This window comes from Molothrus aeneus, chromosome 1, assembly GCF_037042795.1.
Source record: "Molothrus aeneus isolate 106 chromosome 1, BPBGC_Maene_1.0, whole genome shotgun sequence".
Classification (NCBI taxonomy): domain Eukaryota; kingdom Metazoa; phylum Chordata; class Aves; order Passeriformes; family Icteridae; genus Molothrus; species Molothrus aeneus.
The window spans coordinates 87,896,395-87,913,315 of record NC_089646.1 but is presented as its reverse complement, the minus strand read 5'-3'; the positions used below and the strand labels follow the sequence as shown (position 1 = coordinate 87,913,315).

The window sequence follows — 16,921 nt, the reverse complement described above, 5'->3', positions numbered from 1 at the left end:
AGATGCTTCTACCCAAAGCACCTAAAAGCCTGCCCTTGTATACTTTTTATATGCAGAATAGCTTATATTATGAAACATATTGCACCACCTCAGCATTGGTTGATTGGTCTTGAGGGAATTTCTGAAGTCTTAAGTGAGTGCTGTACAACTCCAGGGTAATATTTTTGCCTTAAAACAAATTTCCTCTAAATTCTATTTTCAAACATGAAGAGGTTTTTTTTAGCCCTTCAGCAGTTTATTTCCAATCACATCTGTCCAGGCCAGAATTTTTGTCATTATATTTCTGCATAAAGGTGACCTGGCTAAGGGCAGGATGAATTGAAACTGCCCAAGATGTCACAGTTTCCTTCTGTGTTTCAGTTGCCCTGAAGTGGGATGGTGACATTAGAAAATAGCATTTATATGCAGAAGTGTAACAGAGAAGTGTGATAATAACCAGTTGAATAAAGATTCAAAGAAAGACTAGCCCATCTCCATCCCTAGGAAGATCCTAAAGGCAGGACTGCTCACTGTAAAGCAATACTTTTCTCTTGTGACTCAAAAGTTTTTGCTTCCAAAAGCAGAGTTTTTGTGTGACTTGGAAAGGGAGAGCAGCTCATCAGCTTCATAACTCCTGGACAGATGTTAGGCATGCTGCTCTGTTCTTTGTTATGCCACGAGTTGCTTAGTCAGTTTGTCAGATAGCAATTGGATGTGAAATGCTATTAGCGCTTCACAAACACAATCAGCTAAGCAACTGAGCTCATCCCAGATGTGATTAAGTGAGATCAATTATAATAAGAACTAGATAAGAGAGGTAAGCTTCTTGTTCCTTGGGTTGGTATTCCACAGTATTAGCCTTTGTAAGTATCCTTTATACATCATCAGCTGCAAAATCTTGATTACTACAGGAAGTAGCTTCCAGACCAGCATTCAAATGAACTTCATCCTGAACTGATTATTTTAACACTGCAACTGCCACTGAGTGGGGAAACAGTTTATTTGAAGCATCAATTGCACCAAACAAAAAAATAGCCACTGAAGCCAGTTTTTTGCAATTCAAGGAGCATGTTTCCTCTCAATCTTAAATATGGTTAAATATTCTGAGGGAGAGCTCTTTGTGTCCCAAGAAGGGAACAGCTGCCCTTCATAATGTCATGTTTTACCATGGCACTACTGCTATAGCACTTAAGGCTTAATGTGCTAAATGTCAGAATTAATACAGTATTCCTGAAAATTTTGACATGAGGCTGAACACCAGGTATTCACTAAATCTGAAGGATATATGAGAGTCAAGTGCACTGCAAGTAGTGTAGATATACGTATTATAGGAATAACAACATATTCGTGCTTAATCAGAACAGGGAAGCTGGTAATGTAGGAATAGAGGGGGCCCTATGAACAAAGAAAATAGAGGAATGTTGCAAACCAGTCCATATCTAAATTGTAGAAAAATGACTTGCTCATATCTTTGAGCAGATATGTTTAGCATTATTTTAATTTCTTTTGTGGCTTCTGTTTCTTGCCATGGAGCTGCCAGGAGATAATTTTTTTTATGATACAGAAAGACTAAATGCAGGATGCATATCATGCCACAACAATTGGCTTGTTCTGGAGCATAAGGTTTGACCACCAAAAGCCCACAGCTCTGTTTACTTTCTTTTTTTTTTTTTAATTTGAGAGACGACTCCTAATCTCTGAATTGTTTTCATAAAAAAATATGTAAGATCATAGAAGAGTGAAGTGACATGGTCCGTGTATATCTCCTATTGTGTAGCATTGGAGGTACTGCAGTTGTCTGCTTAGTTAATAATCAAATCTGATAAACAGAAATGCAATTGTTGCCTCCCCTTTTGCTATGGGTACAACTCAGATGTCTTTGATAATCTAGGCTGGCACCTTTGTTGCCCTTTCAAGTGCTTTTCTATGGTTTTATCACTATGAAAGTGATAAAATTGTTGGGGATTGTGTAGTCTCCTTGATGGGCTCAATGTCAGTGGCTCTGCTCTGGTCCAATTCCCAGTGTTTTGTTTGCTTTGCTGGCCACTGTGAGTAACTGAGCAGAGCAGGTCAGTTCTCCCTCATGGATCCTCTCTGTAATCTCTCCTTGGCAGACATGTGGGACCTTTTCTGCAACCAGAGCAAAAGGTTTCTATGCTCAATTCCAAAACAACTGTTAGCCTCTGCCTTATCTTCCTCATCCTCCCACATTCTTTATGGCTATCTTGATAGAGTAATGCTTCCCTCAGATACTGGTCCACAAATCTCTGTGATAATATTCCTGGTGTTAGGTCTCTTTAAATCACAAATGGCCATTTTACATTTCATCACTGACAACCAGCAAGATTTCTTCTCAAAAGTTTAATATCAATTATTAATAATTAGTAGGGAAGATTCAGACGTTTCTAGGATGAATTTTTTGGCCTATGCTATGTTAAAATGTGTGAACATAAGTGCTTTCTTTTGGATCATTCATCCTTGTAGTGGTGCACCACTTTTCTCTTATCACATGGTTTATAATTATTTCCTGCCTCTACTTTTGTTGCAGCTGAACGTATTATTGTATATACACAATACTCTTGCATTTTTCTTTTGTGTGGCCCTTTACCAAAGATTTTTGGAAGGTTAATATGTTCTTTACCTGCTTATGTCACTTGCAGTGTTGAAAATATTTGATAACTCTAGAAAAATAAAATAGGAAGTAAGAAAAGTTATGATAGAAGTGAGAGCTATTATGTTATTCTATTGATGTTTATTTTATTAAAGAAAAAGCATTTGATATATGACATTTTTAAACTTTGAGTCTTTTCACAAAACATACTTAATTGTGGCACCAATAGCTTTTAACATGCATTATGAAAAATTATGCACCCAGGAGAAAAATGTAATCCCCTATTTTCTGGTCAAAAACGTGTATTTAAAGTATTTTTGCCCAAGAGTGTGTGTCTTATGTTCCACCTTGTCCACTCATTCTTCAATCTAGATATCATCTGATCTTTCCGAGAAAGATCCAAGGAACACCAGGTCCCTCTGGAGGTCTCATCCTCATGGTTGAAGTTTAATTTTAAACTTGAATGATGAGATTTGGGATGGTTCATCTCCAGCCTTAGCTGTTACAGTTTTGGGCATAGCTCCTTCCTGAGAGACTTGCTGTGACCTCAGGTTCAGCCTTGCAAAGTATTGAGTTCTGTACAGTTCTGACTTCATCAGTTACATTATTCTGTATTCTTCTTTGTGGTGAAGCAAAATGAATGATTTCTCCTTAAAACTTTTTGTGGACTGTGGTGCACACAAAGCCTAAATGAAACATTTTGATGCTTCCCTGGTGTCCCTTCTGGTCCCTTGAATACTTTTGTGCATCAATTCCTGAGTATATTCTCACCTTGGAGCTTCACTTTCTTCTCTTGGACGGTGGGAATGGCTGAAGTAGTTAATAAAATCCAGTGGTTTTGCTTCTATTTGGTGTTTCCTTTAAAAGATGATGGTAGGGGATGCACCCCTCCCCCCATCCTTGTATAATGCTCTTGTTGCAGGTCAGTCAAAAATTAATTTCCAGGAGAATCACACAAAGGGAGATTTGTTAGTGACCTCTTTGTCTGATTCCTCTTTGCACCAGACTCCTGGAGCCTTCTAACTCAACTGTGTAATTACATTGAGGGATGGGGGATGGACACAAGTCTCCACTTGTCTTCTCACCTATTCCCTAAGTTCTCAGAAGGTAACTTAGGGTTGTGACATTAGCTCATGACACATAACTGTTAGCCATTACTTTAATGTAGGTTAGTACATAGTTACTCTGTGTAGGAGAAAATGATATCTTTCTATGTGCAAGCAACTGTTTATGTAAACCTCTGTTGCTTTGAAGAACAATATTATTCTGCCACAGGACACTACAAGACTGGAAGATGAATCCCTAAGGGAAGAGTTCCCACTCCACAAGTTAGATTCACTGAATATAAAAATAGTAACTCTTAAAATAGATTTAAAATCGATACCATACCTTCATGATGTAATTACTGTGCTTATTTATTCCATTCTTTAGGTTTGAAGATGGTACAGTCTCTTTTCTTGATATCATTGCTCTGAAGCATGGATTTGATGTTCTGGAAAAACTCACAGGTCAGTTAATATAACTCTAATACTGAAGACTGCAGTTCTGGATTTATGCTCAGGGCACAGGTCTGATCATATTTCTTATGGCTCTAGCTTATTTTCCTTTCTAGTTTTACTGTCTATGTTCATCATTGTGAAGATGAGACTTCAGTGTAACTGGCTTATTCACATGCTCCCTATTGGCCCGGTTTTGAAAGAAGAAAAAGGGTCCATACTGTTCTGGATATATAATATAAGATTTGAGTACATCTCATCTGCCTCACAATATTGCAAAAGATGCAATAGGAAAGTAACACTAGAAAGTAGCTGAGTGACTCACACTGTTTGAGTCAACCTTTGCAGCCCCTGGAGCTAATGCTGAAGTCCCAAATAAAACTTCAAGCCAGAACCTGTATGTGAAGGGTGATACTCATGTGCCATGAGAAGGCACATTCCCTCCGAGATAGACTGCTGCTTGTCTGGCTCAGCACCCCAAAAACACAATCTCTCTGTGCTTACTGCCATGGGACAGGGACTCTCCTGAACAGGGCAGGAGATGACACCTGGCCAGGGAAGCTTGCACCACAGGCTGTGCAGATGTACCATGGCATGTTTCCACATGTAGAATATGCCAGATTAACAAAGGATGTTCCTGAAATGGGTTTCTTGAGCAGGTACGTGTATTACTTAATTGTGTAATGTCTGAACCTCCCTTCTCTAGTGCACTCTTCGATTTCCTATATAAAGTCATAAAGTGCATAATGATGTAAAAGGTGCCTGACTCCAGAGAGACAGTGGCCATGTACTTTTCAGATTAGTGTAATTTCAGCTAGTGTCTGTGGAGGTTTATTGTCATGATTAATCTGAAGGATTCTGGTTTCTTCTTCCTCCCAGTGCAAGGCTTCCGTGAGGAGTATTCTGCTAGAAGCTTCAGGTCTAGTTCATGTGGAAATCAATAGCAGTTTTCATCCACATCAATAGTCTGACTAAACCCAACAAGTAAGGATGTTTTATTTTATGTTGCTCAACATGGAGACCAGGGATCAGTAACCAGCCTTTAGTATATGTTCTTATAGTACAGAATGCTTCTCAAAAATGTGCACTCTTAAAAAAAACATGTACACTTGTAAAGAGGGCTTTGGTTTAATGTGTAGGAACATTGCCTGCCATGAATGTGAGATTTTATGATAGCACCTCCTCTGTTGCATTTCTCATCCATCTTGTTGGTGCTTATTTATCTAAACAATTGAAAAATCTCTTAATACTAGACTGAGGGGAAACACTCAGCCCTGAATATGAATGAAGTGGGTATCAGTGGATGACACGGTAGAAGAGAGGCATAAAAAAATAGTGTTGAGATCTTTCAATTGTCAAAAATATGAACTGGCTCAAATTTTCATACTTAAAATTCTTTCATAAAGAATGAAAATCAAAAATTTAGAAATATTTATATTTTAAAAATTTAAAAACATTTTTTCCAACAGTGCTAAAATGTAGAAAGATGGGAAAACATCAACTGAAAGAGCAAACAAGAAGAAACCTATATTGGAGAGGAGAAAATTGAAAAATTAAATAAAAAATGGTTTTGACAAATACTGTAATTTTAAAATTTCAGCAGTGCTGGTATGGTCTAGGTACTTTAGTAGTGTCTAGTCAAATTCTGGAGTGCCACATTGAAAAGCAGAAGTGCCAGCACTGCTGGCAAATATATAAGTGATATAAGAGATATAAGATATTATATAAGAGATATAAGAGATTGGAGAAATCCATAGTGGAAGAAAAAATGGAGTTCTGTAAAGGATTTTAATCACCACATGATCCAAGAATTTTCTGCAAAGTTGCCCTGAGCCTAGACCATTTTCCATGACCAAAGATGAATTGAGCTTTTGTTCCAGATAAGTAGGAACTTGCAACATGTTCATGTTAAAACCTTTGTGATTATACTTACATGTATGTGCATGTAAGCATAATCACAAAAATTTACATGTGATGTGTTTTTGTTAATTAGAATTTAATCATACAGAAGGGAAATGAAACAAGCCACTCAAAGGCAATAGTAGAATTTAGCCCAACTATGGTCATGCTTGGATTTTTTCCATCATAAAATGCATTTTTATGTGTCAACTTTTCAAAGCTCATGTGAAGGGTGGCTCAGCCATATCAAGTCTCTTGGCTCTTCTGTGCTGGCTGTGAGACAAAGGTTTTGGGGGCCCTGCTCTTCAATTTGTGCAGGCATTGAATGTTCCTGGCACAACTGATACAACAAGAGATTCAGGGATTTGCAGTTGCCATTTCCTCTCACTATCCTTTTCTTCCCTGAATATCATTGACAACATGGAGTTTTGCAGATTATTTAATTTCTGTCAAAGGCACAGTGTTCCTTTTGAACAGAGATTATTAGCACTTGGGTGTATACAACAAAGCCGTTGCATGCTGTAGAAGCACTTAGTAATCCAGAAGGACTGCAGATTTGTTTTAAGCCTCTTTATGCATATTTCTTCCACTTCAGCTGTCAGAGTTTTCAGTGGCAAAATGCACTGTCAGATGTGAATCACTTTTGAATCTCACTTTGCTGTAGCTACTGGAGCACTTGCTTTGCACTCCCCAAACACAAACAATGATTCTCATTCTGGATTGGAAACAGCCTAGAGTAGAAACAAGCAAAATGAACAAAGTGTTGTTATTATTAATCATGTCCTAATGTGTAATAAAAGCACTGCTGAAGTTCTTTGGGTATGTGCTCTAGCTGAAATATGCTGGTGTAATTATTGAAGATAGGGACGAAAATCACTAATGGAAAGTAACTCAGAGTTTTGATGTTAGTCAGTGTTGTGAAACACACAGATCAGTTTCTGACTCTGATATCAGCTGAATACATCCTTCACCTCTTTCAACTTCCATTTAGAACAATTTCCTGCCAGAACTGCATAATGATGTGCATGTGTAGTTAAACCATTCCCAGAGGTCTTACATATATATATGATTTTTAAACTTATGGTTTATGGTGTGTGTTTTTATTAGCAAATTTTCATCTGCTTTAAAAATGAAACAAAGACACATCAATTGTTACTTATTGTTATAAGGTTTACTTTGATTATTATGTCTGTTCAGGAAACATTAATTCACTTCAGAAGAAAATATAATGTGTAGGAGAAGAAATTTTAAAATGCAGTCTAAGTCTCCTAAGGATGATGAATTGAAAGTTGCTTTTAATTCAGCAGATGCTTGATTGGTTGTTACAGAGTAAAGGTTTCTTTGGCTTTCATAAAGACAATTGCACCACAAAACAGCCAAAACAAAATGTAGTGCAGGATGTTAAATGGTGATGGTAACTTAGTTTTTTAACTTTGTCTTTGGAACTTTTGCTGTGTTTTGCTCTGCTCCATCAAGGACTGCTTGCAGTCAGTGATGGGATGTTTGGCAGCCTGCATTTAATAGTACTGCACAGATTCTCAGGTGTATTGTGTTTAAAAACTTAAGGTTATATAAGTCATCCAGTTTAGGGGCCAGAAAAAAACAATGTTCTTCTAAGTACAATTGTCAGGGATTTCTGGGATTTCTTTTGTGTAGAGTTTGTGGCTTCATCCTACTCTTGTCTGGTCACATCATCTAAACTTGGACCATGTTGCTTGTGTGTTTTGCTGCTTTCATCCTTAGTGCTGCTTTCATTCATAGTTTTAATGGATTTGGGGGTTCACTAATGTGAATACCAACTGTACAGTCTAAATATTTTGCAAGCGTGTGTATCTTTCTTTTTACGTGTGGGATTATAATAAGAAAGGTGAGTTTCCTGCCTTACATTGGATGGTTGCTAAAACTAAACCATGGTAAAACTAAACCATGGCCTACTGATGATTCAGACCCTCTACAGAGGAGTTACCTGCACTTGTTCCCTTTTAGATTTGCAACATGAGATTGTGTTTCACTGTGAGTACTTTCACTTGTGTTTCATCTGTGTGGACTCTGCTGAATGCTTCCATTGAAGTCAATGGGGCCATGAAAAGTCTAATATGGGAGATAGGTGAGGAATTGGGATACTTGAGTTCCTTTCCTTGGGCACAAAATTTACTTGACGTTTATTAAATCACATAAATACTAATCTTAAGGGGAGCAGGGAGTTAGGTAACCAAATATGTTTTCAGATCTGCATTTAACATCTGGATGGCATTTACCTTATCTTGCTGTCAACAAATGATGTCTGAGCTACCATTTTGATTCCCACTGAAACCAGTGGAACAGACAGTGACTTCACCAGCCTGATCCCTCTAAATTCTTTGAAATTTAGAATGAGAGGAGTTAAAGACAGCAATATCAGCTCTTTTCTTTGTCTATTAAAGGAGCTTAGATGATTAGCTTAGTGTGGTATAGGGCATTTCTTTAATTTTATATAACTTTTCTGCTAATGATCCCTTTGGAACTAGCAAACTGAACTACCAGATTAGTTAAGGTGGAAATAGAGTTTTGGGATTTTTTTGCTTCCCTTAGATCTGCAGCTTCTTTTGAGCAGGGCAGGTTCTACATTTCCTGTGGCTGAAATAAACCAGTAAAGCATAACAGGAAATGTTCTGGAAGAACCCTGAGGGGAGGCTTTCTATTTGTGAAACCTTTATCTGCCCATAACTCTAGGAGTGATTTCTGATTTCCAGCATATATTTCATGCTTCAAATCCAGGTTTATTCAGGTAGATGTTGCTTTCTCTGAGGGGGAAAGGCTCACAGTCTGACAGCAAACTATCCTGCAAAGGCAAAAAAAAAAAAAAAATCTGTCTTCAGGGTGCAAATGTGCCTGTTATGGTAAAAAAAAAAAAAGATGTCTTATATGAAGAATGTGTGTGTACATCTGATTTCAGAAGACTGTGGTGGTTTTAATTTTCAAATGACTATTTATAGCAGACTAGGAGGAAAGAAAGCTCAGTTGGTTCTTTAGCATCAAAAGATGCCATTTTTGAGACTGTGGTTAATTTATTAGGAAGAACAGACTTAAGTGAGCACGCATTTACTAATGGCTATGGATGAAATTAAAACAATTACAGAGGCAGTATTACAAAATGAGCAAGAAGGTGAGGCATCTTGTGCAACTGCCTGGAAGCAGCCAAGCACATACAATGTGTTTGGAAGGCAAGTTTGGATTAATAGATGGGGGCTACTTTTTATACGGTAGATACAAAATCTGTTCCCTGTTCTGCCTAAGATAGCCTTGTGAAATCCATCACTTCCAGGAAATAAAGCAGGAGAAATTGCTGCACCCCCTACTGAGAGACAATAAGACCAAGTCTTCAATAAAAGCCACAGGAATATTAGCAGCACTCAAGTGTAGTGAAACAGATCTACTCATTGCAGTGCAATGATGCAGCATTGCCTACATATGGCCAAAGGATATCTTTGATAAGAAGCACTTTCTGTCTGTAATAACTTTTTCCCAAGATCATTTTCTGTGTCAAATACAGTTAGGACCGGAAGGACTTGTCATTTTCATTACAAAGTTGTCATTATCACTGCTAAGAGATAAAGTCCTATGAAACCATCTTTTTCAAAGGAGAGCAGAAGTGGCAGCTTTTAGACTTGGGTGCAGATCTTCCAAAGACTTTTTGATGCCTCAAGTGGTAGATTAGGTGAGGGACCTTGTTATTCTTAGAATAGCCTTTTGAAATGGGGGAAAAAAAGTCTTGTTCAGCTGTATTCTTAAAACATGTATATGAAATATTCAAGAATTGTCTCTGTATAGTTCCAACTAAAACCTGGAAGGGAATGACAAATTAAATGACAAATAAATTAATTCCATTTCATTTTAAACAGGGTAATGTATTGCTAATTATTTTTTTGCCACATCTTGATATACTAACAAGGAAATAAAATGTTACCTAGTGGGTGCTAATTTCCTTTACTGATAAGGTGAACGATTTCCTTACTAACATGCCCCTGGAAAATGAACCTTGGCATGGTGGTGAAATAATTCAGTTTTATGAAAAATTAGAGCACACTGGGACTAGAGAAGGATCAGTGTTTTGGTGTTTGTGGAAACGGTCTGGCTGGTGTTACCGGTGCTCACTTCAGCCACCCCTCAGAAATCTCAGGGGCCCATTCTAGTGTGTGCTGGCTACCATGGCAAGGATTGCCTTAATTCATTTAGTGCATTTTTAATTTCCCAGTTAACTGGATCCAGCTGTTTCAGCCCTTCATGCAACACAGAGATTTTATGCTAAATCCAAAGGGGCTAAATTAAAGTGAAATGAAATTTGCATATCATGTAAAACTCCACTTGTTCAGCAGATCCAGATTATATGGTGCTAATCACAAACACTAGACATAGTAAATCCTCTTGAAGTCACCCTGGGGTTAAGTCAAATGCTTTACACTCTTTGACACATACCCATGAAATATGTAATCAAGTCTGTTTGACGTCCTCTCCTAATTATGTGTGTGTATTTTAAGCAGATGCTTTTCCAGCTGATCTGTGCCTTTTGAGATCTTTTTTTTTTTCATTATTAATCAGAAAATCATGCTGTATGTTAACGGCAAGTGCCAATTATGAGAAACTAATCTTAGTTTCTTTGCTTAGAAGCTCTGCTTTTGCAAATAAGATCATTGCCAAATAACATATAGATGTAAAGAAAATATGAGAACCTCTGAATATTTTCCATCAGGGACATAATTATTCTACCATGCATTGCACTCTTTCAGCCTAAAACTAAATTTTTTTTCCATGTAATGGTACTTTAGTTTGAGGCAAAAATATTTAATAAAGAAGTTCTCTGTTGGAAGTAGGAAGGACTGCTTGTTTTCACAAAAGTTAGGATTTAAATGATAAAAATGTTTTTCCAGAAGACTCTACACTCATAATTTCTGTCAAGAATGTTAATGTATAAGCTTAGCCTTTCTTGAGTCTCCTTACTCAGTGAGATAATATCAGGAGACAAATTCAATATTTAACTAAGTTGAGAGTCACTGAGTTTTAAGTAAATGCCATTTTTATTGTGACTAATTTAGTCTTCAGAAAGGACTAGTGACCTAGTCGGTCCTACCCTGCTCTTCAGCTGAAGTATGCAAACTTCCACTTGCATTTCACTGAAGTTTCAAACTGAGTATTTTCCCTTCAGTGTGTTTAGCAGAGACATCTACTTGCAAATTGTTAACTGGCATTCTCCTCCTCAGGTCCTACAATGCCATTTCTTACATCTCTGAAGGAGAGACTTGCTAATATGGAAATGACTACTTTGAAGCTTTTAGATGTGCTACAGCATTAAATGTATTATTTTGGAAGAAGCATTAAGTAGTGTATCCACAGATGCAAAATCAATAAGAGCAAAATAAAATTTTCCTATTTTCTCACTAATGTTGCTTCCTGTTGAACAGCCAGCTAGTTTTAGCAGGAATGTGCATATCAGAGAAAAGGAGTTTATGATCCATTATAGATGAACAGAACATTGCAAATCACCCAATAATTGTCATCAGTTTCCATTGATTTTGATTCAGTCAATATAAAATGGAAAGAAGGAAACCACAGGGTATAATTGGGAGAGCTGTTTTGCCTACAGGGACTGGTTTCATGTCTAATGCTTGCTCCACACTCGCAGTTTATTTTTTCAATAAAGATCTGCCTCAGCTGTCACCTTTGCCCAGTTGTTAATGGCTCTCAATAGAACCATTCTAGGTGAGGGTTTGGCTCTTATGTGCTACCTGCTCTAGTTGTGGTTTAAACACCTAGAGGTTGTCAGTGTGGAACAAGACTCACACAAACAGAACTACCAGCAAGTCCCCCTTGGGCTTAGATCCTCAAGGAACCCCTGGGAATGCACCTGGCAGCTTCTGCAGTCCAGCTTTGCTACCCCCCCAGGAGACACTCACATACCTTGGGACAGACATAGCCTTGCAGAGGTGCAAAAGCAGGACTGAAAGGACACAGATGATTGATTACATGGTCCAAAAAAAAGGTCTTTAATATTTCAAAATTAGACTTTGCCTTTTTGGGTAACCTGTGGATTCAAGACACTAAGTAGCATCTCATCCATCCAGTTGGAGTGTGTTCCTTTTCTCACAATCACTACTGGTAAAATATATTTAAAGGTCTTATTTGAGGTGCTCAAATAAGTGAATTTTTTTCAGATTAGCTTCATTCAAGTAAAATGCCCCTATTCTCTGAACCTACTCATCCTACTGAACCTACTTTGGACATTAGTGTGCTACATTCCTACAAGCATTCATTTTATATTACTCTAAGTTTATATACATTTGAAATGCCATTTCAGCTCTGTTATGCTTTCAGGACTCTGTGTGTACCTGCCTAATTCCAGATTTGAGATCCACACATCTGCTCATCCATATCACACCCCCTATTTCCCCATTTTCATCCACATCCTAATTTCCATGAAAGGAAGGCTTTACTGGGCGAAGAATCTCCATTTGTAAAGTGCTTTAATTGCAATTGTTGCAATTCTGTAATAGCTGGGAAAATATTTTTGGGGTTTTTTTCCCTCCTTTCTCCTTTCCTTAGTTGTTTCCCCAAGCAGACTAGGTTGAGTATTGTCACAGGAGCTGGTTGAACTATATGTTAGGAGGACTTTGCTACCATAACTACACTGGCAAAACCTTTAAGGAAAAAAAGCTATTTGCTTCTGTGTGTCCAGCAGCTCATCTCAGTATTTCAGTCGTGATGTTCAAGCATTTCAACAGGCTGCCTAGGGAAGTTTTGTAATCGCTGTCCCTGGAAGTATTCAGAAAAGGCTTAGGTGTGGTGCTTAGGAACATGGTTTGGTGATGGATTTGGCAGTGATGGGTTGATGGTTGTAGTCAATCTTGACCTTTTCCAACCTTAATGGTTCTGTGGAGGGATAGAATGTAAGAGAATAGTGCAGAAGGTAATCTCACACCTGAGTAGTTGCAGGTGTACTAATCACCAAAGATAAGGAACTGCTAATCACAAAGATAAGGAACTACTAATCACAAAGATAAGGCCTGCCCTTAATAGGCCACAGCTGTATCCAATAAGAAGAGGAGTGCTACAAAAGAGTGGGTTAGCTGGGTGAGGAGAGAGCTGGAGTTTGTTCTTGAGCTGTGAATAAGAAGGAGTCAGTGCTGTGAGGAGCTGTACATGAGAAATCACCAAGAAGGTATGGGAGCTTTGCAATAAGATGGCAACAGGGTTCTATGATTCTATGATATAAACTGCCATAGTTTATTGATGTTAATGGAGACATAATGGTTGATGCCACCTACCCAATAATCTTTGGCAAAGAACATGGAGATGTTGCTTGAAAAGCTGTCATTTACAGGTGGGTTTGACAGATATCTTCAGAGTACAGTCCTATAACAATTGAACTAGTTTCACTCCTTGGATATGGCTAGTTCACACCTTAAAATAACTTCATCTCAGAAATTAGAGAGCAAGGCTGGGGATCAGAATTATTGAGCTGGTTTTCTTTATAAAAACAAGTTTCCATAAATTTTGGCAACTCTCTACAGTGGAATTATCTTTCTTCTATACTAAAGAAAAATTGGATCAAATTGATTCTAGGTGAATGAGTAGACAACAGGGTAGGTTGGGAGCTCACACATTTGTGTTTGAGCCTGTTTTGGGAGAGAGGTGGAAGTCTGCCTTGAAAGGGTTTATTTTTCAATGTAGCTCACATAATCATGAAAATTATTATTAATTTTACTTCTTGTGGCTATATGTTAAGCTGTGAAACTCAGCTTCTAATTATTAGAGGTAAAGGCCCAAGTGTGGGTAGTTTACTTTCTGAAGTATACCAAAAATTGTTATATAGGCAACTGAAAACAACAGGCCAGTGCCTTTTCAGGGTGCTTCCAGGCACCTTTTTTAATTTTTTACATTTATTTTTCCCTTTTTCCCCTCTTGACCTTAGTGGAAGTTTCATTGTTGCTGTTTTTGTAGGATTTTGGAAATGGTATCACGTCTGTTAATGGAGATATCTTCAACTATTTTTTCAACCCAGTTTCGATTGGAGCAAGTATCATTAGAAATTTTTTTTGTTGTAATTTCTTTCTTCTCCATTGTTTTATTGACTGGTGTGAGAATATCTACTTTTTTTTTTTATTTTCAGATAAATAAGGTCTTCTAGAGAGACATGAAACTCAGATTTTACTTAGGCTCTGGTTTGCACCATCTGCTAATTCACCGTCATCACTGCTGATTAAGTGATTAGGAAATTTCTGTTCCCAGACACCCCCCACCCCCTGCCCTCCCCACCAAATCTTGGCCAGAGTTGATGTCTAGAGGCTGAGTAGTCAGTGCACCTACTCTGAGCCCAAACAGGTGGCAGCCCTACCTACGAACTGAAGTTTCATCCACCTCTGTCTCCAAAAATAAAAATCACGAAACCCTCAAGCTGAATGCTTGAATTCACAATCCTTGTTGGGGCTGTGCGTGCCAGAATTTTGTTTTCTGTAACCAGAGTGCTGCGTAGGCTGAAAGAGGCTGTGAGGCAGAGGTTTGAATTTTATGTCAGTAGAAGCTAAAAAACATGAGTAAGGTCCAAAGGCGGTAGAAGCATAAAGCCCCTAGTAATTATATATTAACATACTGTGGGTGGAGAACAGAGGTTCCATGGACTATCTTGGAGAATAATGTGGAAGATACTTAGGTACTACCTTATAAATCAGATGTTTCTTATAATCTAAAATGTGTAGTGCAGTCCTGATTGCCTCACCACACAAGTACATCCACAGAATTGGAGGGTGCTCAGCAATAAGCAGCAGCATAAATGAGTGCTCACATGAAGAGAGACTAAAATAATCAGTGGCATCCTTTAGGGATGTGTCTCTGCTTATTAAAAAAAAAAAAAGGAAGCCTGTATGGACTTAAAACCCTGTTTAGCAGAACACAAATCTCCCTGTTTTCCCACATATCTTTGGTTTCTTAGCGTTTGCTGTGTTTGGAGCATTCCCATAATGCCTCCTGTTCCTGCTGTTCCACAGGGCATTTGGTATTCTTAGAAGAAAGTCACCAGCAGAATTAGGCCAGTGTTCAAGAAACAGGGGGTGGAATCAGGAAAAGAAACTCTGAGGACAATCCAATTGTTCCAATGCCACTTGATTCAATAAGAAAAATAACATTAAAAGGATTTGGGGTCTACAAGCTGCTGTTGTCTGAATAATTTACCATGTCTGCAAAAGATCGATGAGAGGGCCTTGAGCTAGCCAAAAGACACTGTTGATCTGGGCAGTTAAACTGCTGGGTACATCCAATTATTAAGGAAAACAATGAAGTTCAAACTCCAGAATATCTTTTTCTTGATGTGGGTAATGCATGTGGATGTTTGGATTGTGCAAGTTTAATTGTGAGAAACATTATGTGAAGATAATGATTACTCAGTTAAATGGGTTGACATGTTTCTATTAATCACTTCATCAAATTACTAAGCCACTTATCTGTCTTTGGTATTAATACACACTACATGACTAGTGGACATTACATTGGTAGCAAGTCTGGAAGGAATTCTTACCCTTTTCAAGAAGTATCAGCTAAGCAAACTAGATAGTTCTGTACATCCGTCACGTACTGACAATGCAAAATGTTGAATCAGCCTCAGTGTGACTTGAGCAACCCCATTAAGGGGTGCATGATATGACCCAACGTCATGAGATTTTGAGAAGAAACCATAACTTTTTCATTATGATCTGAGATTTTGCTCCTATAAAATAGTAGTTCTATATAGGTAATTTTGTGAGTCTGTATTGTATGGGGTTTGCAACTGTGTTTTATCTTTTACATTGCAACAAGCTAAAATATAACTGGCAATTTTCAAAGGACTGGCTTTGACTGGCCTCCAAAATATTTCACTGTCCAACATGAAAGATCTCAAGTCGTGCTGTATGTTTAGCATAAGGTATTGTGAGAAGAATATGTGGCTGGCTTCTTGATTTGCGGTTGGAGAGAGCTGGGGAGGGGCACCTGTTGTCAGTAATCGGGGGATAAAAGCATCAGGCCAATGGCTGCATCCAGCAGAGAAAGTTATGAAACTGAAAAAAGGATATAATTATTATTTGTCTTATGTTTCTCCCTCATGTGTATAAATGTGTGTAATGTGTATAAATAAAATAAAACCCTAAGTCTCCCCCCGCCTTATTTCTGTATGACTACTGTGAGGTGATGTCTTACAGAGACCTACATCTGCCACGTGCTGTCCTGTGGTGGGGCTGAGCCTGAGGTGCTGGGTCACCGCTTGGAAATGTGCCCATGGTGTTGTGCAGTTCCTTCCTCTTCACCCTGAGCACAGGCACAACTGGTTCAGCAGAGCAGCTGTGCTTGGGTGGGAGGCTGTGTGCTCTCCTGAGTCTCCATTCCACCACAACTTATCTTCCTGTTTTTTGCAAGTACAGAAGATGAGCTTTCCTGCTAGTTAATTGGTGGAACCACAGGCAGTAGGAGTTTCAGGGCAGTATAATAGAACAGAGATTCTGAAGTGCTGCCAAAGGGCTAGGGGTTAGGAAGTACATCAGACATTCCAATTAGAAAATAGATGTTACAAAGGGTAGGAGTAGAGGCAGCATTTTTGTTTAGTTTTGTTTGTTCTATTTTTTTGTTGCATTTTTTCATCAAATTCCAGAGGAAAAGAAACTTGCTGGGATTTGATGCTCATAAAATCTAAAAGCAGTGGGGGACACAATTAACAGATTGCTGCAATTTGTGAGGTGAAACAAGAAATAAATTTGGCTCATGGGTTTTTGTACCCAATGATGTTTTTTTGTCATCCTTTCTTGTGCTTGTGATGTTTGATAATGGCTAGACAGAATGAGATAAAGTGTGGTAAATTTTTTGCCAGTGGTGGGAGCTGCTAGAAGTTTCTGGGAGAGAAGAATATATGTAATACCACAGTAACAAAGGGCAAACTACA

General features: G+C 38.2%; 1 protein-coding gene across 1 annotated transcript in view; it reads left to right on the top strand.

Annotated features, from left to right (window-relative positions):
- Positions 1-16,921, top strand: part of MOCOS (molybdenum cofactor sulfurase) — a 206,045-nt gene that overhangs the window by 117,857 nt on the left and 71,267 nt on the right. The window contains exon 5 of the mRNA XM_066545896.1: positions 4,022-4,098. Coding sequence (XP_066401993.1) covers positions 4,022-4,098 — 77 coding nt within the window. The remainder of the gene's footprint in view (positions 1-4,021; positions 4,099-16,921) is intronic.